At 42.3% G+C, this 22,186-nt stretch overlaps 1 protein-coding gene across 4 annotated transcripts in view; it reads right to left on the minus strand.

Moving 5' to 3' along the window:
• The window catches only part of NSD2 (nuclear receptor binding SET domain protein 2), a 76,484-nt gene that overhangs the window by 23,115 nt on the left and 31,183 nt on the right, over window positions 1-22,186 (minus strand). For all 4 annotated transcript variants that reach the window (XR_014525889.1, XM_083502173.1, XM_083502171.1 and 1 more), the window contains 4 exons: window positions 20,962-21,080; window positions 17,197-17,278; window positions 15,612-15,727; window positions 259-390 (listed from right to left, as the gene is read on the minus strand). Coding sequence is in view for 3 of the 4 variants with exons in the window: in XM_083502173.1 (XP_083358299.1) it covers window positions 259-390; window positions 15,612-15,727; window positions 17,197-17,278; window positions 20,962-21,080 (449 nt within the window). In the remaining variant the exon portion in view is untranslated. The remainder of the gene's footprint in view (window positions 1-258; window positions 391-15,611; window positions 15,728-17,196; window positions 17,279-20,961; window positions 21,081-22,186) is intronic.

Here is a 22,186-nt window from a genome sequence, read left to right on the forward strand (position 1 = left end):
CTATTTATGCCTACAGTGCAGTGCATGTTACTGAGATCATTTCAGAGTACAGTCGTACCTCGGAAGTCAAACGGAATCCATTTTGGAAGTCCATTCGGCTGTTGAACGTTTGGCTTCCAAAAATAGTTTGCAAACCGGAACAGTCACTTCCGGGTTTGCGACGTTTGGGAGGCAAAACATTCAGGAACTAAGCTGTTTGACTTCCAAGGTACATAAAACTGCAACCTGTCGCCTACTCAAACAAAATGTCTCCCTTACCTGACAAACATATTCTTTCCTTGTTGCTCCTCCACGGTCCGACTTTTTGTATGACAGAGAGGCTTCTGCAAGACCTTCGTCTGCACTTTCATAAGGAGACTCTGATCTCTCGTCTCCTTGACTGTCTGAAATCTAAAGGAGAATTAATAAAAGGAGGAATACAAAGTCACATTCTTCCAAATACTGTCTGCGCAAGCACTGCAGCTTGCCAGATGCAACAACCCCCTCTCCCCTCCCTGCCCCCATGCTGTTCTAAGGGTTCCCCCAACCTCCCCAGAGCCAGTCAGGGGGCATGAGAGAGGGGAAAGCCCCATTTTGCAAGTGCAAGTCCCGGCACAGGGCTTCCTCTGAAGGGGTGTGTTAGGTGAATCCTGCCCAAACTTTCTTACATTCTCAGTTAACAAACTCCTTTTTTTGTGACAGAAGACCACTGCAAGTATGAGTGTGTGTGGCCCACTGTTATCGAATAGGCTCTACTATAAGCAAAAGGGAAATGGTCCTAAAAAGAAAAAGCATTTATGACATTTCAATGGAACATCTGTCAAATACTCAGTGAGTGAAATGTTTCCTATTCTGACATGGGTGCTTCCTAGTGGATAGGCTGTCAAAGGGTACTTAGAATGGAGCAGGAAAAACCTATTCTAGGAACAAATCCATCATTACTGTTAATAATAATAATAATAATAATAATAATAATTTATATCCTGCCCCCCCCAGCCAAAGCCGGGCTCAGAGCGGCTAACATCAAATGTATAATACACTAACATAAAATCAGACAATCAATTAAAATACATCCTCAAATCAGATCAGGATCAGAATAAAATCCAATCGGATGGCAACCCGCAGATTAGGGTTGGGGACCTTAAATGTTCACCAGGCCCAACTGTTTGTGCTGAACTTATATGGGCCTGTGAGAAAAATTGGGAGGCCACTTTCATGCAAGTTCTTATGAAAGGGGAGAGGGAGTCAGACTGAACCCTGACCAAAGGCCTGGCAGAACAGCTCCATCTTGCAGGCCCTGCGGAAAGATGTCAAGTCCCGCAGGGCCCTAGTCTCTTGTGACAGAGCGTTCCACCAGATTGGAGCCACAGCCGAAAAAGCCCTGGCTCTAGTTGAGGCCAGCCTAACCTCTCTGTAGCCTGGGACCTTCAGGATGTTTTTATTTGAAGACCGTAAGTTCCTCTGTGGGACATACCAGGAGAGGCGGTCCCGTAGGTACAAGGGTCCTAGGCTGTATAGGGCTTTAAAGGTTAGAAACTAGAAACTGGAAGAGAGAAAAGTTCCAAGAGGGTCCTGTCTGCTGAAGGTGACAGCTCTGTGGTTCTGCAAGAAATCCCCTTGTAGATTTAGCAGTGCTTCAGAATCTCTGCCAACAGCACAGAACAATATCCAGTGAAATATCAGTGGACCACGATAGAATCTGGTTCTGAGCCAAGGTAACGAGGAAATGGGAAGTGAGAGGGGAAGCCAAAGAAGCGTTAAGAGTCAGTTGATGGTGCTCGGGAGAAATAAATGCTAAGACATAAATCCAGACAGTTGAATTTGAGATCATGAAATTTAGCTAAATGTGTTTAAAACTTACAACCTGGCTGCATATACAATGTGATTCCAACATGCAAGTGTAGAAACTGATAGAGAGTTCAGAATACAGCTTTCAGAGCTTACGAAGAGCTTTCTCTCAGAGTGAGGACAGCACAGTAACTAAAGTGGCACTCTTTCCCCAGAAGAAAAATTGAATGTGCATTGCCTCAATATAGGACGCTCTCCTTCACTGAGAGTGATATCCTTAACATGCATACTTACAAACTTTGCAGAATTCAGATTTTCTTCGTGGTTATTTGACAAGTACAAAATCTACATAACCCTAAAAATTCTAGGAATTCTCTTGCACAATATTATTGTGAACTCCAAAATTATTTGCTAAATCTGCTGCATATTAGCTAACACACTAAAAAGTACTTTCTCCAGTTCATTGTACGTGGCAGATAATGTATTTGTGCTCGGTTTTAACTGCTGTTCCTCTCTTCCTTATTGTTTTTATGAAAATGCCATTTTAAATGTTATAAGCTGTCCTAAATGGTCTTTTCCATCAAGAGGGTAGGATATAAATGCTTAAATTAACATACATAAACACAAGCAGACAACAATATCAATAACTGGGTTAATAGCTAGTCTCAGCCAAGAAGGTTGAGGGTTTTAATTCCTCCAAGACACCTCCAAAATTTTGTCCCACCAAAATGCTTACATTGTTCCAGTTTCCTATATTAGTTTGTATGCTTTGTCATCATTATTTTAAATTGCACTGCCTGGAGATATAAAGGTCTAGAATATAAATTACAAAATAAAATAAAATAAACAAGTTAACTTTATTTACACAATTTATATACCACTTTTCCAGTAAGTTTCCACATATAATGGAACGTATTTTAGGCTTTTCGTGGTTTTACCCCTCTGCAGAGTTGGGGGAGTCTTGTGAAATGGGGCCCACCTCCCAAAGACTGATAAATTCCTAAGGGCTCTGGGATATTTTTTGGCAGCTATGGTTGGAATAGCTGCTGAAACCCTAGTGGCCCTCGGGTATTACTTGGGTGCTTGCCATTGATTGCTCCCGAGTGCCCTCTTTTGCTGAGCAGAATCCACGCAACATCTTGATACACACCGGAACGGAGGGCAATGAAGCAAGCAGGAATACAGCCGGGTCACAAGTGGGAAAAGGCTCACGACAGTCTGGCTGAAGTGAGAGGCTATTATCAGTCCACTCTGAGTTAGTGATGAAAGTGTAGAAACCGTTCTCTCTCTCCCCCCCCCCCCCAATTGCACCCTTTCAGTGTTGTCCGGAGGAGCTTTCCAATGTGGTGTAGGACCTTTTGAAATATGGCCCAGGGAAGATAGCAGAACCAGTGGTAGAAAGCTGTGCTGCATTTGCAAGATGCTCCGAGGATAGTTGCCTGTATCCATCAAGACTTGGGCTCCACAATTAAAGAGGCGTCAATCGTGGAAGTGTCTGATTTGGTTTTTTGGAATGATTTTTGAGTTAGTGGAGCTTGAGGATGTGGACAAGGTTCCTGGGCGAGTCGGTCAACCACTTGTATACTTGACTCTTGCCATCCATTGCTTATTTTGTCTAGCAGGGAGTCGGTCCACGAGGGCTGTAAATGTCTGATGGAGGCAGCAGTCTCAGCTTCTTTAAAGTAAGCCATTATTATATTGCCCCTGAAGAAATCTAGCCTATAAGACAGTGGTGAACATTCCCTTCCTGGCCAAGGAGATCAAAAGATCAGTACACCAGTAATAAAAAGATTTGGATTACACTAATCTCACTTTGGGGATTTTTAGTTGGGTTTCAGGGCTAGTTTTGGGGCAGAAACTATGCTTGGCATGACGTTTGTTGAGAAAAAGACAAGAGGACTGCTTCCTTATTGATTCTCCTGGACCTTTCAGCGGCTTTTGATACAGTCAGCCTTCCGTATATAGCTTTCTACATTACGTCTGGGAGACAGGAGGCACTACTTGATTGTTCTGCTCCTTTTGGGATAGCCATTTCCAGAAGACAGTGCTGGGGGGTTATTGCTGGATCCCCTGGCAGTAGTGCTTTGATGTTCAGCAGGGTTCTGTTCTTTAACCCATGCTGTTTAGCATCTCCATGAAATACGAGGTCATCTGGAGATCTGTTCTGAGGTGTCACCAGTATGCAAATGACACTCAGCTTTAATCTCTCTCTTTCATCAGATGCTGGAAATGCTGTGGTTGTCCTGAAGCAGAGCTTGGGCATGGGTTGGATGAACTGGCTAGATAAGGGTGAATAAACCAAGTTCCAATTGAGATAAAAACAATGTCTTGTTTGTTGGTGGCTCATTCATCCAACCATCCAAGTGAATGATGTCCAGTCTTTTCTAGATGGAGGTGCCATCTAGGGGTGCTTAGTAAAGCACTGATGTTGGAAGCTCAAGTAACATCTGCAGCTTGAAGTATCTTTTAGCAGCTTCAACTGATGCACCAACTGTAACCTTGTCTGGATCGAGTTGGCTTGACCACAATTCCCCACAATCTAGTAACCTACCACTTACCATAGCAATGTATTGTATGTAAGGCTGCCTATAAAAGTAAGTCTCTAGAAACTGTGCTTTGTCAGCTGTGATGGCTTCCAGTCCATTTCTGGGCCCAAAATGAAATACTGGCTTTCATCTTTAAATCCCTAAATGGTTTGGGCTGAGGTTAACTGAAAGACCACCTTCTCCCATATTTAGCTACACAAACCTTAAGGTCCTCTTTGGAGACCCTGCTTGGGGTTCATCTTCCTCGCCCCAAATGACTTAAGGCAGGTTAGCAGCAGGAAGAGGTTGGTTTTGGTAATGGCTATACGCCGTGGTCTAAACCACTTTTCCACCTTTGCACGAAGTGTACAAAGAAATGTATTAAGGGAAGGCATTATTTACACAACACTACCATGTAAACGGTATGTAGCGGATGGAACTAGGGACACGGGTGGCGCTGTGGTCTAAACCACTGAGCCTAGGGCTTGCCAATCGGAAGGTTGGCGGTTTGAATCCCCACGACGGGGTGAGCTCCCGTTGCTGGTCCCAGCTCCTGACCACCTAGCAGTTTGAAAGCATGTCAAAGTGCAAGTAGATAAACAGGTACTGCTCCGGCGGGAAGGTAAACAGCGTTTCCGTGCGCTGCTCTGCTTTCGCCAGAAGCAGCTTAGTCATGCTGGCCACATGACCCGGAAAAACTGTCTGCGGACAAACAGCGGCTCCCTCGGCCAGTTAAGAGAGATGAGCGCCGCAACCCCAGAGTCGTTCGCGACTGAACTTAACTGTCAGGGGTCCTTTACCTTTTTTTAATACCAGTTAATAGTACACAGCCTTTTCAGGGAAGCTAGCCTGGCACAGTCTGTGTGGCCATTCTGGCCCCAGCTGAAGATCTATCTGTTTACTCATGCCTTCCAAAAAAATTGTGTGCTCTAGGCCTCTCAGTTTTTAATTAAATAATAATAATCTTGAGGGTGCTGTGTGCAAATGTTTTTTCTGTATTTGTTTCGCGTTGATTTTATGCTTTACGTTTTATATTTACATTATTTCTATTGTAAGTTGCACAGCATACAAAAGCTGGAGAGATAGAGAGATGATAAATAGATATAGTAATAGTGGTGTACATAGAATAAAAATAAGAACGTGCACTTCATGGGCTTCCAGTTGTTTTTATGACCCAATTCAAAGTGCTAGCATTAACCTATAAAATCTGAAAATGGTCTGGAGCCAGATAACTGAAAGAGACCACTTGTCCCCAGTATGTACCTGTTCAGATGCTTAAGTCATCATCAAAGCCTTGCACCCCCTACTCTCTGAAATTAGACATCTTTTTTGGTGATAATATTCAGACTTCTTACGCCTCAGGGTGGTTTGATGTAATCTCAACTCCCTTCCTTAAAAGTAAGTAAGAGCTTTCATTTTAAGAAGGCTTTTGTTGTTAGGGCTAGGCGTGATTTTTATATCATTTTATTGTTACACTGATGCAATCTGGATTTAAAAAATAATATTTAATTCCACAGTATTTAAATTATGCTATATTGCAATGCTAAGCCTTATAGTTAGCCATCTTGAATTTCTGGCACGAAGCAAAGGGCAGCACATATATGGTTTAAATAAACTGTTTATTGTGTAAACAATCCTCTTTTTACTTTCAAGTGTCATCTCCGAAAGTCTACTGAATGTACTGCAAACGTAATATAAGATTTGGGCTAATGTAGGAGAACAGTGAGGGACGCGGGTGGCTCTGTGGGTTAAACCACAGAGCCTAGAACTTGCCGATCAGAAGGTTGGTGGTTCGAATCCCCACGACGGAGTGAGCTCCCGTTGCTCAGTCCCTGCTCCTGCCAACCTAGCAATTCGAAAGCACGTCCAAGTGCAAGTAGATATATAGGTACTGCTCCGGCCGGAAGGTAAACGGCGTTTCCATGCGCTGCTCTGGTTCACCAGAAGCGGCTTAGTCATGCTGGCCACATAACCCGGAAGCTGTACGCCGGCTCCCTCAGCCAATAAAGCGAGATGAGCACCGCAACCCCAGAGTCAGCCACCACTGGACCTAATGGTCAGGGGTCCCTTTACCGTTTACCTTTAGGAGAACAGTGAATATGACAAACAAGTACTGTTAAATTTTTGAAACCTTTTAAACACGCCTGGACAGACAAAGCAGCCAGCTCTAGTTGCACACGGCTAGTCATACTACTGGTTCCTGAACTGAAGATACACAACTTCACCCACATTAAGAGTTCGCTGCCAACTGGACTAGCACTAAGAGGATACAAAGTGCTGTCCAAAAGCATACGCATGAACCGAAGCCTGCATCCAAGCTATACCCATTTCCACGTCTGCTAGGGTAAAAGAAACAACAAAACATGCCAGAACTACAGTGGTGCCTTGCATGACGAAATTAATCCGTTCCGCGAGTCTCTTCGTCTAGCGTTTTTTTCGTCTTGCGAAGCAACCCTATTAGCGGCTTAACGGATTAGCGCTATTAGCGGCTATTAGCGGCTTAGAAAAGGGGGCGGGGCGGGAAAAAATCGGAACACTTGCAAGACGTTTTCGTCTTGCAAAGCAAGCCCATAGGGAAAATCGTCTTGCGAAGCAGCTCGAAAACGGAAAACCCTTTCGTCTAGCGGGTTTTCCGTCTTGCGAGGCATTTGTCTTGCGGGGCACCACGGCACCATGATTTTTCGCTCTATAAGACGCACCAGACCACAAGATGCACCTAATTCTTGGAGGAGGAAAACAAGAAAAAAAATATTCTGAATCTCAGAAGCCAGAACAGCAAGAGGGATCGCTGCGCAGTGAAAGCAGCAATCCCTCTTGCTGTTCTGGCTTCCGGGATAGCTGTGCAGCTTGCATTCGCTCCATAAAACGCACACACATTTCCCCTTACTTTTTAGGAGGGAAAAAGTGAGTCTTATAGAGCAAAAAATACGGTAAATAAAAATTAATGTCTAGTATGAATTTAAAATACAGCACCAGGAATTTATGGTACGCATTTGGAATATCTTAAACTATAGGAATTGGGAAATTTCCAGTTTGAATCTCACCTCACTGGGTGGTTTTGGACAGAGAAATGGCCCTATACCCAGCTTTCATATTTAAATCTCCAAAAAGCCTGTCATATAATGAAATACATCAAGAGAATTTTTATAAGCTAGGCCTTTGCATTTGCACAGCCTTATCGATCTCTGGAGCCAGCCAGGCTCTGAAGCAAATGTCAGAACTGTAGCGTCAACTGTAGACCATTTTAAATATACGACAGCTGGCTTTAGGATATATATAATAGCTTTCGTTATTGTTAGTAATTCAGTATTTCATATGCAATTCAACCTACAGTGAAAAGAGCATAATGGCAAAGTAATATTATAGAGATTTTAGAAATTTATAATCTCTAAATTAGGAGCCAGAAAACATTTTAATCTGCAACTATAGGAACCTAGGAATCTCCATTATACCGAGTCAGACCATTGGGTCCATCTAGGGTTTCAAAGCAAGATTATCTCCCAGACCTACCTGGAGATACCAGGGATTGAACCCAGCATGCAAAGCAGCAGGTGATCTATACTAAGCTACGACCCTTCCTATAAAACCTATGTTTAAAACCACAGAACAACAGAGATAGTTATTCCAAACAACCTGTACTAACAAACTAGGCTCCTCACCTAACCTTACCGGCCAGCCACACTCCCGGTAAATATCAATACCCTATCCAGTAGCTTTTTGCTTATGCATTAAATGCCAAGATGCATTTAATGTCTTTCTTTGGCCAGCACATTTGGTCATTAGAAAAAGAGTACTACAGAGGTGAAACCACAAAGTTCACAAAGTGAACTGAAATCTGAGGAACGGAGAGCAGAGGCAAAGTGGAGGCATTTAGGGAAACATAAGGGGAGGAATGAAGAATCACATCAGCCTGCCTGGGCATTTGGCGAAAGGGGCTACAATTATTACTATAGAAAGAAGGCTACAAAATTGACACTTGGGACACTCACAGAAGCTTTGTTGGTTCTTATTCATATTTATTGCTGGATGATGTATGTGCAGGAAAGAAAAGTACAGTACGTGTTAGATAACAAACAAGTTTTAGCATGTTGGAGAAACACACATAACTGTGCATGCACGTAACACTCATTTGGCATTTCCTATTAATATAGGAAATGATGTGGTACAGACTACTTTTCTAAAATAAGTTATCATACAAAATAATTTTCTAGCTGATCTAAAAGCAATTGGCTGATTTTACCATGAAGGTTTGCAGTCAAAACACAACTAAAATGTCATTTACAATTTGGATGCAAGATGGCATCCCTCCTACGGGATATATTGAACCATAGAACTTGAAACTCTCATTTTTCGGACACTAATGGTGCTGTTTAGCCAATGGAATTATTCAGCTTTTGCCCTTGACAACGTTTGACGCCCTGTCCCCAGGAACCTAATCCTCATATAAGATAAGATCTACCCATATAACACAAAGACAACTGTTGAAGCCGAAGGGGTTTAATGGCTTATCTTGTCAAATTCCATGTGGTATACTTTGCTACAGACAAGAATTATGTTGGCTTGAAGAGGATAGGAATATCTGAATATACCTTAAAAAAAATGAACTGCCAAATATTTTCTTTGCTCAAGATATTCAGGAAAGGAATTCTCAAAAAAACCACACCGTTCACTTTCAAGACAAAATTTAACAAGCCTTGCTGTTCACATAAAAATTGGTAGAATACACAAGATCACTATATGCTGCTGATAAAGCAAAGCAACCCAGGAGCAAGGCAAAGAAAAATATCTGTTTAGTCTGATAACCTCAAAAAGGTCATGGGAATCAAGAGGTTCACATTGCCTATTTGCAGTGCTTGTGAAACTTAACAATAGCACAGTGTATCACAACACCCAATGCAGTCGACACCTGCAAATTAGCGTATTTTTTGCACCATAACACTCACTTATCTCCTCCTAAAAGGTAAGGGGAAATATCTGTGCGTGTTATGGAGGGAATGCCTACGGGTGGCATGCCTACGGATTTTCCTCCTCTAAAAACTACGTGCATGTTATGGTCGGGTGCGTGTTATAGAGCGAAAAATACGATACCCATTTTTGAATACAGTGCCCAATACAACCCTAGGACCTTATGGTGAAGGGCAGGTGAGAAATCAAATTAACAACAGGAAGGAAGGTAGCAAGTAACTCCTGCTTTATTGATAGGAAATCTGTATTATCTGCCTAGGTGAACTATTACCTAACAGACCTAACAAGAATGAGGAAACAGATGCAAAAGTGCTAGACTGGCACAATATTCCCTTGTAATAGGGCAACTCTAGAGGCAGGCAGCCTAGAATTGATACTAACACAAGTAAGCTTCTCAATCAGACATACTTTCCGTCTTTGGAAGCCTAACCCAGAAACATGTTGAAAATTATTTTCTTTTCCTTTGTCCCCTAAAAATGAATTGCATTCTTGAGCATTCCTGCTGCTGGTGAACACTGTCTCCTGCCTGCTCAGATTTATTTCTAATGGTTTTGAAGTAGGAATGGGAGAGCGGGATGATCCAGGAGCCTTGCTCACTATGTACCACCATGGAAGCTAGCCAGAAGGAGGAGCTGCTGACCTGCTTTTCAGCTGTGCGGCAACCCCCACCGCAGGGAGAAATTGAGTCACAGCAACTAACAGGGAAGGAGGAGGAGCTGAGACAAACGGCCTCCCCCTCCCCGTCTGAGCAGCAGTGTATCACTCGGGCACAAAACGACCAGCCCTTCAAGGAGCAGATCTTGGTTTTGCAAGGAAACAGTTCAAAGCTTGCAATGAACCATGTTGGCCAAGCTTTCCCAGCTCAGGAACGATCGTAGCTGTCATACCGACTGCAATTCTAGCCACGGAGGCCACCTTGGCCACCAGCGACAGAGCTGGGTACGGAAGTACCCCCAGGCCGTGAACCTGCTCCTTCAGGGGGAGTGCAAGCCATCCAGGGCAGGCAACTGACTAATTTCTCCGACATGGGAACCACTCACCAACAGTGCCTCTGTCTTCTCAGGATTCAAAGCTCAGCTTGTTCTTCCTCATCTACTTCACCATTGCATCCAAGTATTAGTCCAAGGGCTGCCTGGCCTCTCCCGATTCAGATGTTATGGAGAAACAAGAGCTGAGTGTCATCAGCATACTGGTGGCACCTTGACCCCAAACTCCTCATGACTCCTCCCCAACAGCTTCGGACAGATATTCAATGGCACTTAAAGGAACTCTCCTACTGCTACTCTGCACCCAATTCTCATTCAAGAACACACAACGGACTACAGTATCAAAAGCCGGCAAGAGATCAAGAACCAGGAGGAAAGTCGTGCTCCTCCCATCTTGCTCTGGCCAGCACTGAACCCACACTGGAATGGATATTAATAGTCTGTGTCACCCAAGAATGCTTGCAGCTGCTCCCCCACAACCCTCTCCATCACCTTCACCCAAAAGGAGGTATTTGTAAGGGCGGATAATTGCAAACAATGTGCAATTTCCATTTCTGCAACAGTCAAAGAGATTAAATGCACTACTGGGGCAGGAGAACTGTCCTGGGAATCCCTTCTCCTTCTCTCCTTCCCTTGCTGTGCTTTCCAGGAATTGAATAGCAGGAAGCATTGTCTTCTTTCCTGGTTTTCCACTGCTGTTTGTTGCTGAAGGTTACTGCATGGGGGAGGGGTGAAGCAGCGAGGAGCAAAAATCATTTTAAAATCAATTTGCTGCATGGGTTCCATTGAAGTTTTGTTCAAAGTGAAAGGTTCTGCTGCTGCAAAATGTTTTGAGAACCACTAGCCTAAAACCTAACTGATGAAATGGAGCTCACGGAGAAAAGTTCTAACAGTATAAGAAACTTCTCTTCAGTAGTTTTAGAGATGCCGTACAGCTTTCAATGAACACATGATAACCTAGTGACCAGGCACTACGGGAAATAATTCAACCTTCTAAAGCCCAGAAAGAATAAGACCATGAAATGGAGCAGAACCAAGAGAGGGTAGGCACAGATAAGCCCTTTCTTCCCAAATGGACATAAATTCACATTAATTCACAAGAACAGAATCCTCATTTTGCCACTCAAGGGTGATAGGGCTTCTAGCACAGGTACATTTAAAAATAGCAAGGATTTCAAATATTCAGGTTGGGCATTTCCTTCACCAATTACCAAAAAGTAATACCCAACCCATGATTGTGAATTTATCTATAAAGACACATCTTTCAAGTTACACAGTCTAGATTCTAGGCTGTCATCTTCAGAGGGAAGAGACAGGAACTGCAGATCCTGCAAATTCGAAGTTGTTAGACCAAGAGTTCATGGCGTCATAGATACACGTTTCTCTTTTTCAAAAGACTAGCACTGAGTATCTCTGGCTCATTAGTTCAGGGCAAAGGAGGGACACATTACTTGGATGGGAAGCGGTCAGGAGCCGCACTCCTATATACAAGTGCCAGATCTGAATACAAAGCGATGTTCCATGGTAACATAGATGTATATTTAACTGTACTCAACTTTGCTCTTCCATTTTATCCATAGCTGTCTTTATGAAAAAGCTCTGAAACACACTTTATCTTATCATGACTGCATAACAAGGGAAAACCAACCAACCAACCAAACTCAGAAATTTCAGAATGCAAAAAATAAAAAAATGCAGAGTTGAATAGCGAGCCCTATATTGCACCTATTCAAAGCCTCAAACATTAAAATGCAGTTTGCATCCCAATAATTGCATATATGCAATTTGCAGACTGCAAGGGTGTTTTTTGTGTATTTTCAAGAAACGCAAGTATACCTCTATGCTGGGATGTTTCCTCTCTGCTTTTATCATCTTCCAGAGGAAGGAGCTGCAGTTGCACACTTTATGCTCCCCACTTAACAGCTGATGGGTGGGGAAGGGATACCAAGGGCTCGCTAAAATCTAGCAGTTGGACTTATATGGTCTGTGATCCAGGGGTTGCCCACAGGACAGAATGCTTTACTGTGGTTTGTCCATTGATTTCCACATTCCAGAAGGCACCCTGGCTTCCTTACTCACAAGTGCTGCCACCTCAGGGCTCCCCTGAACCCTGTGTGTACATCTTCACACATTAGGAAACTGATTGACGGGTTTATGCATTTCAAATGGTAATGTATGTCCTAACCAAAGATCCAGAAATGCCATGGGTACCTCTTTTGCCAAGGGCCATTTTAAAGAGATTTCTGTTAATTAAGGCTTTGCCCCGTCAAATCAGTTCTGTAGCTCCTACAGTGCCCTTCCGTCTAGAAAAGGACTTAGATCATGTACTTTATCACCAGTGTCCAGAAGAGACTGCTACACGCATTCTAACATAATCCCAATTATATTGTACTATGCGGATTCTGATGGTAAACTACCCTGACAGCCAACCTTGGTTAAAAAGCAAAGTATAAAAATAAATCTCACTATGTTTAGCGTACGGCCACACTTTTGTAGTGAAGTAGGCCATGAGCAAGTATACTGTCCTTTGGTATAGGCAGAGCAGGACGGAAATTCACATACACAAATGTAAAATTTTAACAGCTTGGAAAGAGCTTTGGCTAGTGCCCACAGAACAATGATAGACAAGGACTATACAAGCTGTGGGAAGAATGAGGAACACTGTTCTCAGAAGCCAGTGCACATGAGAGTGGGAAGCTGGAGTAGATGTCAAGGGGCCTACAATGTTAGCCAAAGCTGAAGCCTATCTGCAAAATGTGTTAAGACTGTCCTGCAGAAACTCCAGGACTTCCAAAACCCCTTCTATAAGAGATCTTACTAGACCCACCCAACCTGCTGATGAATCCTTTCTTGCAATCCCACGAACTATTGGTCACAGAACAAGCCAGAAATGTACCAAAGACGTGTTTGGAGTAATCATGGGTTAGGGGGAGGTTCTTTTCAACCTCCAAGCGGTTAAATGCTTATACTTTTGATTCTAGTGCATGACAGAGCCACGAGGATGTTGGAATCTGAGAACCATGGTCTCCTCAGCACTGTGCAGCAATAAGGAACATCCCTATCTGCTGCTCACAGAACTTTATGCTAGCCTAGGAGATATAAAGAAATGGAGGAAAGGTGTTTATGAAATCAACTGGCCAATCTGCCCTTAGTTGTTTGACTGTCTCTTACTACTTCTCCTAATGAAAAAAGTATCAGTGGATTGCTAAACAGAGAAGAAAAAGTCACATCACCACTTACCCAACCTTGGTCACTACTCTAAGGATATTCTCTGGAATTCAGAAACCAATGGATTGGTGTTTGTTCATTAAGTATTTAGGGCCACTGCTTGCAGGACCCCAGAAGAGCAGAAGGCCTTCATTTAGGAGAGATTGTGACAATGATCTTTGCTGTCTGTCTACATGATGCAACACAACGTCCCTCCATTTGCCTTGAGAAGTACTAACAAGCTGCCACCACAATCTCCCTCAGCTTCAGGAAATTGTCATTATAGAATCCCTGTGAGACCGAGCAGTTTCCTTCTCAAAACTACTTCCCCAGCTACCAAGCCAGGAATCCATGATCATCTAGGCTAGGTTATTCTCATCTCAAATAGGTGACATATCCAGCACTGGAGTAATTGAACTGATCATGGAACTGATCAGATCTTCAGACATTTCACCTGTAGGGCCACTGCGAGCTGCTGTGTCTCCCAGAATAATTTGTACCCCCACAAACTTCAGTATGCCTGAAGTGTAGGCTCTTTCAAATGCCCAAAGGGAAAAGGAGTCAGAGGAAGGGAAGGTGCAATCGAAAACCATGCCAGATGTAGTTCAGTCAACCAAGTCTATATGAGTATTTTTCAGACCTTCAGACTTGCTACACTGAAAATGCTACCTGGCACTGTGACACTGAAGATAGTTTTCCTGTCCAAAAGGAGGGCCTGGACACCAAGAGCTGAGTGGGGGATACGAAGCAACCAGAGCCAGCCCAGACTCCAGCTAAGAGAGGCTTAAAGTTGCACGGCCCAAACTGAATATTAGTTCAGTGCGTTTATAGAATTATCTAAAAATAATGACTTGGATCCAAACAGTACACTTCTACATGTCTGCTGAGAAATAGGTTCCCGCCTGATCCAGCAACAACCTGAGCCCTACCCCACCTTGTTCAAGAGCAACAATCCAAATCCAAAGGAACGTTTTAGGAATCGCAGGGATGAGGAGGGAAGCTTCTGTTACTTCTCTCAGGAGCCATATTCATTATCCAGACATAGGATCAGAGTTGGAAGGACCCCCCGAGGATAATCTAGTCAAACCCCCTGCAGTGCAGGAATATGCAGCTATCCCTTATGAGATCAAAACGGCAACCTTGGTGTTATCAGCACCGTGCTATCCCGGCTGGTTACACCGTGTCTGTATTTACAGCAAATTGCAACCATACATGCAATCTGTGATTTACATTGTTGCAACAATAATTACACAGCTTTCTGTGTAGCTGAAATAAACTATAATCTTGGAACAGAGTGTTTAACTTTTTATAGAGATTATTCAATCTATGTACACTTACACTGTTGTATACATTGTGATACATACCTTAGTTATTCCAATTAGTTCCATAAAACATGGATATAAACACAAGATGGCATAAATATATGATACTATTTAATGCGAAATTATGTAACAATTTACCAGAATAAGATGCATTTGGAAGTAAAGCAGTTCCTTAGTTGGCTGGTTTTTTTTTCCTCCTTCGGGTTAGCTTTGAGTATATCTTATACGCCAACATGCAAACGTATTCTAAAATGTTCAGAGAAGTTGCCAAACTTTGATTTTGCAATTTTTACACAGCATTTTAACTTGCGTTAGTCCTACTACAGCTTGAATTGTATGTACATTCGAAGTGTTATCTACTGACTTGGAAGCTTGGAGTATGCTCTTCCGGGTGCTTTTCAATTCATTCTTCTACCTTTAATAGTTTTAAAGCAACACAGAGTTCTACACAGAAGGGGCTGACCAAGGAAGAAAGTCACGATAATCATGGGTGGCACAGAGTTATCCAGAGTGCTATTTCAGGAGACACTGTGCATGTGATAGGAGCATCTCTTCCCGAGCATTTGGGTATCAGGAATGCTTTTGTTGGACGCATCTGAGATGAAGTTTCTTTCTGAGCCAGATATTCACCAGCCCTTCCTCCTCTCCCTGCCTTGCACAGCTCAGTCTACCAGTGTGTAGCAAGAAGAGAGGCGGTGAAGTGCAGGAGAGGTGTTCACAGAACAGAAATGCCTCGCTCTAAATTTCATCGCCTTGTTTTATGTGGATTTTGTGAATGGTTTTTTAAAAAAGAAGTTATGGTGTTTTATCTGAACGCCACTATTCATTCATATTTTTACCTCGTTCTCAGTTAAGGAAGCAGAAGGAGATGAAGTTTTGCTATAGGCAAGATCTGACGATTCTGCTGCTGAAGCCCGATTTCGCTTCTTCAGGGGTTTGCATGCATCTGAAAGACCTGTCATTGCGGCAAAATAATTTGTTTACAAGGTGAACTTGGAATTCTAACGCATTTTCTCGAATTCTGTAGATAACCTCCCCTCAAATGTGTGGGAACCTTTTGCACCGGACTTTTTAAACTACCGCAGTACTGAACTGTAGAGCACTTTCAAAAGGCACTCATAGTTAAGAAACACTTCGGTTAAACAAGTCTGCACATTTGTCACTTGTTAATTAATTTGTATTCTATGGAACGTGGAACAGCACGTATTGGATTTTCCTCAATTTGTCCATTAAGTAGAAACTGGGGTTTAAAAAATACTAGCAAATTTGTTTTCAAGGATAAAATAGTTTCAAAAACAACCTCATGGTGGGAGTAGTTATGATGAAACATGCCACACTACAACAGCCAGATTTCTTTTTTAAGCAACAATCCTATACATTCTTACCTTGAAGCATGTTCCATGAGCACAGTGGGGCTTACTTCTGAGCTCACATTTCTAGGATTGCACTGTCACGGAAGTGTATCTAGACCAATAGCTTTTAGAGACTGGTTCTCTACCTCCCAGGGACGCGGGTGGTGCTGTGCGTTAAACCACAGAGCCTAGGACTTGCCGATCAGAAGGTCGGTGGTTCGAATCCCCATGACGGGGTGAGCTCCCATTGCTCAGTCCCTGCCCCTGCCAACCTAGTAGTTTGAAAGCACATCAAAGTGCAAGTAGATAAATTGGTAACACTCCGGCGGGAAGGTAAATGGCATTTCTGTGTGCTGCTCTGGTTCGCCAGAAGCGGCTTAGTCATGCTGGCCACATGACCCGGAAGCTGTACGCCGGCTCCCTCGGCCAATAAAGCGAGCTGAGTGCCACAACCCCAGAGTAGGCCACGAGTGGACCTAATGGTCAGGGGTCCCTTTACCTCTCTACCTCCCACTCCTCATCACTGCTCTGTCGAACTAAATCTACCAAAACGGCATGGAAAAACGCAATGCTAATTGAATGACAAAGGTCTGAATTTGAATTCTAAGAACTGCAAGCAGAACAGGTTTCCGGTCTCGTAAAAGCTGTTTCAGGGGGTCAGGGTCTCTCCAATACGGCGTCTGGTGTGGCGTAGCACCGTAGATGCAAGGGGCCAAATGGGCAGTAAGATCCCACTTTGTGTAAACACAACTGGTCTCTGTTCATTACCAAGTGCGCCACCAGGTCCAAGCCAAATAATCCTGTGGCATGTTAAAAACTAGCCCATAGAATGACTGAGGGGTGGGGTTCACTGTACTATACTTTACCAGGTATGTCTAATGAATCCCATTCTTCACAATATTAGAAGAAGATATGGGCCAACAACAGCAATACAGGAAAACAACAACTCATGCCAGCATTCAAACAAAGCCACACTTTTCCATCAAACTAGGGAGTTGGCAATCTTCAACAACTGGAATTTATAAGAATTTAATTGAAAATGTTACATCAAAGCTTGTTCTGACCACATTACCTGACTGGTTCTTTTGTGAAGAAGAGGTTTCTGTGACTTTAGCTGAGTTTGTTTTTGCTGTTTTGTCATTGCTTGTCTCCCTCTGTTACGAAATAAAAGTAAAAATGAAATGAAATGAAAAAATAAAAAACCTAATCTGGATAAATGTGGACATTACCAGGCAAATGTCTTTGTAATACAAAACTACAGAAGATACTACAAAGGTAAAAAAAAACCCCACATCCATCTCATTTATATGGAATCTCTTGAAGGTGAGAAACTATCAGTCAAAACGATCATTTATTAGTATTATTAAAGGTGTATTAGTATTATACAAACCTGTTGCAGGCATGGTCTATCCAGAACTCAGTATTTTTGTAACCATAAATCTGACTGGTGCTTATATCAAGGGTTTCTATAATGAATTTTAGAAGGTGCTAAACTGTGTTTTGACTAAGTCAAGTTGATAAAAGTATGAAATGTTCCATTTATGCATGAAATTACATTGTGTTCACTAAGTTAAGGCCACCCAATTCTATTCTCAATGAAGACTGGTTTTTTTAAAAAACCATGTTATAACCACATGCTTTGATTTCATAAAAAGGGGACAAAGCGAGTATTGTGGCAGAGACTGCATCGCAAAAAGGTGCTCACTTATTTCCAGTGTATGGTTGCCAGATTGTGAAGAGCAAAAAAGAGGATGCTATGATGACTCTCATTTTAAATATGCCTACTGGTCATGTTCTGCGGATACCTGATTATCGTCTTCCAGAGCAAATACTCTATTCCGAATTTAAAAATAGAAAGTGTAATGCTGGTGGTCAACAAAAGAGGTTTAAAGACTGTCTCAAGGCAATTTTTTTAAAAAGTAGTATAAACACCCATAATTGGGAAACATTTGCCTGAGAGCGCTCCAACTGGAGAACAAACAGCCTTTACCAAAGGTGTAATGGGCTTTGAAGACACTCGAACTCAGGATGCAAGGGAGAAATGTGCTAAGAGAAAGCCATTACTTGGCAAATCCACACTGTGATCAACTCCCGCCCGGAAACCTATGTCCCCTCTGTGGAAGGACGTATGGATCCAGGATTGGCCTCCACAGTCACTTACAGACTCATTGTTAAAACCGTGTTTATGGAAGACAATCTTACTTGGCTACGAGTGATCGCCAAAGAAAGAAGAATAGAATCTGCGATATATTGCTGAGGGGGGCAGGAGAAGAGAAGAAGAAAGCATGAGAAGAGAACAAGAAAGCAAGTCTTCAACCAGCGTTAAAAAAATGCTTCCAGTAGCACCTTAGAGACCAACTAAGTTTGTTATTGGTATGAGCACACAAAAGCTCATACCAATAACAAACTTAGTTGGTCTCTAAGGTGCTACTGGAAGCATTTTTTTTTATTTTGTTTCGACTACGACAGACCAACACGGCTACCTACCTGTAACTTCAACCATCAGTTACGTCTATGTCTCATCCAGAAAGTATAGCCAGAGACGTTTTGGCAAATTTAAAAAAATCCACCCGGACATAAATTTTACCCCTGAGAAAGAGAATGTGTCCTGGAAAAAGAGGACACATGGACACCCTAATCCAGTGTAAAGAACAGCACAAAACTGAAACCAAAGGAAAGAATTTCCCTCTCTCACACACCGACAGAAACACCAAGACGTTGCAATGTTATCCACGATGCTGCACTACCAGGGACAGTATGATGTTCTTAATGTGGCTGGTTACAGAGGCTGCTTCAGCCCATTCAAAGCCCTGGAGGGCTCCCTGCCTGCAGCCGCACCATCCGTCAGCGAAGGCTAGGAAGCACTGAGCTCGCTCAACCTGTACTTCCCCTTGCCACCTCCAAGTATGGCAAGCTCACAGCAGCAGCTCCTGAAGGGGTTAGGGCTGGAGTTCTTCCCTGGACAGGGGAGGAGCAGGGAAAGACTGGTGGCTAAAAAATAAAATAAAAAATGGGTTAAGCAAGGGGGCAAAAGCCAGTTTGTTCTAGGCTTTCCTTCCTATTGGGATTCTTGTGGAATGGAGCCCTTCAGCATTCTGAAGAGGCAGAGGCAGCTGGCCTCTTGGAAGACAAAACACTTACAAGCAAGGCTCTTAAGATTTGCGGGCTGTTTTCCCAACATTATGCAACAAATCTTTTATATTGCTTTACTGGGCAAATCATAGACACAAGCTGCTGCTGGAGCAAAGTGACCAACAGCATTTTTTAAAAGAAAGACAGTTGCACTTGTTGAAAAGGACAAGCTGGTGTTGAAAAGCTCCATAGTCAAGAAAATGAGGGCTATCCATCAGTTCCTAAACCTTCTTCTCCCCTTCCAATTGTTCAGAACGCTGTTAGACAGGAACGGAATCCTCAAATTCCAAACAAGCAGAACACCCCCCCACACACCCAATTTGCACTCTTGAAAGATGTCTGAATCAAGCCTTAAATATACTAAGTTATAAGTTTATGGTCTAAAAGATTCTTCCATGAATGATTAACACTGAAATTCTGAGTACACATTCAGGTAAGAGTCTCATTTGTTTAAGATTAAGCTTTACTTACGTAAAGTGTAACTTAACCAACAGTTCTGCAAATTCTGGGCTACCTTGAGTAAGAACAACAAAGCCCACCTCATGCATTTTTTCAATTTATGTGCAAATATCTCCATCATGAACAAGAACTGAGAAATTGCTGCACTCATAGAATCAAAGAGCAGAAAGTCAATGCACTCTAATCCAAACCGAGAAAACACCAGCCCCACAATCAACAGGAGCCCACAGAAACCTACTTTATTGTATACTGATTTCTGATACTGAATTGCACAACACTGAAAGCAATTTTAAGCATGCATGTCTTACCCTCAAAATTTGTTTTTAAAGGTTGTTATAAAATATATCCCATGATCTATGTATTAAAGATGGCCACTGGTGTTCACATGACTGTAGTGTACAATTACATTTTGCATAGCAAAATATTTCAGAAAGTTGCCCTATTGCTCTGCACTGCACAAACTGGGATGCATTCAGAGAAGAGCAACGAAGATGGTCAGAGGTATGAGAAAGGGTTAAAAGATCTGGGTATGTTTAGCCTGGAGAAGACATTATTAAAAAACTGAAAGGCCATCACACAGAAAAGGGCAAAGATGCGTTCTCTTCTGCCAAAAGGCAGGACTAGATCTAATGAGCTTAAGTTCCAGGAGAGCTAATTTTGGTTGAACATTATTAGCAAGTGAGCGTTTAAACCCAATGTGGAAATGGTGTGTGGTCTAGCTATGCTCGTTCTTTCTCACTTATTGGTGTCCATCTTAATTCTGGAATTGAGGCCTATTAAAATTCAGTGTTTCTGCCCCTTTGCTCATTGTGAAGGGTAGTTAGATATGCAAATAGGTCTCAGGTGGAAAGAGGATTAGTGCTCCAGGAATGCTGCATTAAAAAAGCAGCGATGGCTCTCTAAAGCAGCGATATTCCTATATAGTGTTCCTGAGGAAAAGAGCCATGTGAGTTATTTGTTTTCCCAAATACAGCCCATTATTTCCCCCCCTGGCTTCCTGACACCTTTCCCACTTACTTGGCAAAAAGGTCCAGGAAGAGTCACATTCAATGATGCATATGACATCCTAGAGGATGTATTCAAATACACCCCAAACTTGTCTTCTAAATTCATTCTGAGTAACCACTTCATAGCTAATGCATTTGTTTGCAGTGAAGTAGAACATTATAGAAACTCTGAAAAACTGAAACATATAATCAAGCCTGGTGCTATTATAATGTACCAAACAAGCCAACAATGTAGTTACCTTTAGGTAATTCTTCTTATCCATCCTGAGCCTTTTCCTAGGAAATTCCTGAAGTTCAAAATCTTCTTTAGGTTTCCTTGTCCTCTTTATTGGTTTCCTTTTATTTCCATGTAAGTTACCTTGGAGCAGGGGGATGGGGGGAAACTTACATGAAAAAGATCTAAAGCTCATTTAGAAAGTATCTTGAACTCATCTAGTTTTCATCAGTTTTAATATGCTTTATTAACCCTTAAAAGCCTGGGGCTTGGAAGTCCTGTTTCTAAAACTAGTTTTACAGTACAAATCTTTCAGGGCTAAGCTTCTTATCAAAACACACCACATGGTTATTGCGCAAGTTAACATTCGTTTCCTTGTTTCAAGCAATTTACCAATGGACCCGCAATTTGAAGTCTTACTCTTGGTTTAAAATAATTTCTTCCGGGAATTAAGGTCTTATACAATAGAAGGCTTCAGTTACCCCTGTCTGTGAGATCACTAGTGCCATTTCTCCCACAATTTGGCAGACGTATAGCAATATATGTAGCATGTGAATTTATTTTGTACGAAGGCCAAGAAAACCCCGTTTTAAATGTTCTGTCTCAATCAAAGCCTAGAAGAACAGATGCCATCAACACCCTGAATGTTTACATATTGAGGGGAGATGAAGTAGTCAAATTCCATGTTACAGAGAGGTAGCTCCAAGACAAAAGGATCAGCAGCCAAACTATGTTTCAACAGCTCTGCTCTGGTGTAAAGACTTACTTTAAAAAAAGGCAAACTTCTTAGCAGTCTGAATCTATATGGAAAAAGTAATAGTAATGAACTTCATCTCAGCTGCTTTCCCCATCTCAGCAGAAGTGCCTTGAGGAGCAGCTGCTTCATGTAACAGTCCAAACTTAAACTTCAGAACATAATATGATATCCTGTAACAAATGCTAATAAACTATTTTTTTTTAACAGCTACAGATAACTGTCCAGACATGATTCATGTCAATTAGGAAGCTTAAAAATACCACAGCCAGCAGTAATTATATACTACGCCACTGCTTTCTGAACATAATATATTGGCATAATCTATACTGGCATACAATGGTGATCATTTGCAGACTGCTAAAAACATGCCCAAGCATGAAATACATATTGTATAGATATGAAGTAAGCTATAGTCATTTTGATTATTTTGTAGGACGAAGCTATCAGGAAGTTGAACAAAATTCAGCACTACAGCACTCAAGTATTTAATTCG

This window comes from Podarcis liolepis, assembly GCF_965112155.1.
Source record: "Podarcis liolepis genome assembly, chromosome: 5".
Classification (NCBI taxonomy): domain Eukaryota; kingdom Metazoa; phylum Chordata; class Lepidosauria; order Squamata; family Lacertidae; genus Podarcis; species Podarcis liolepis.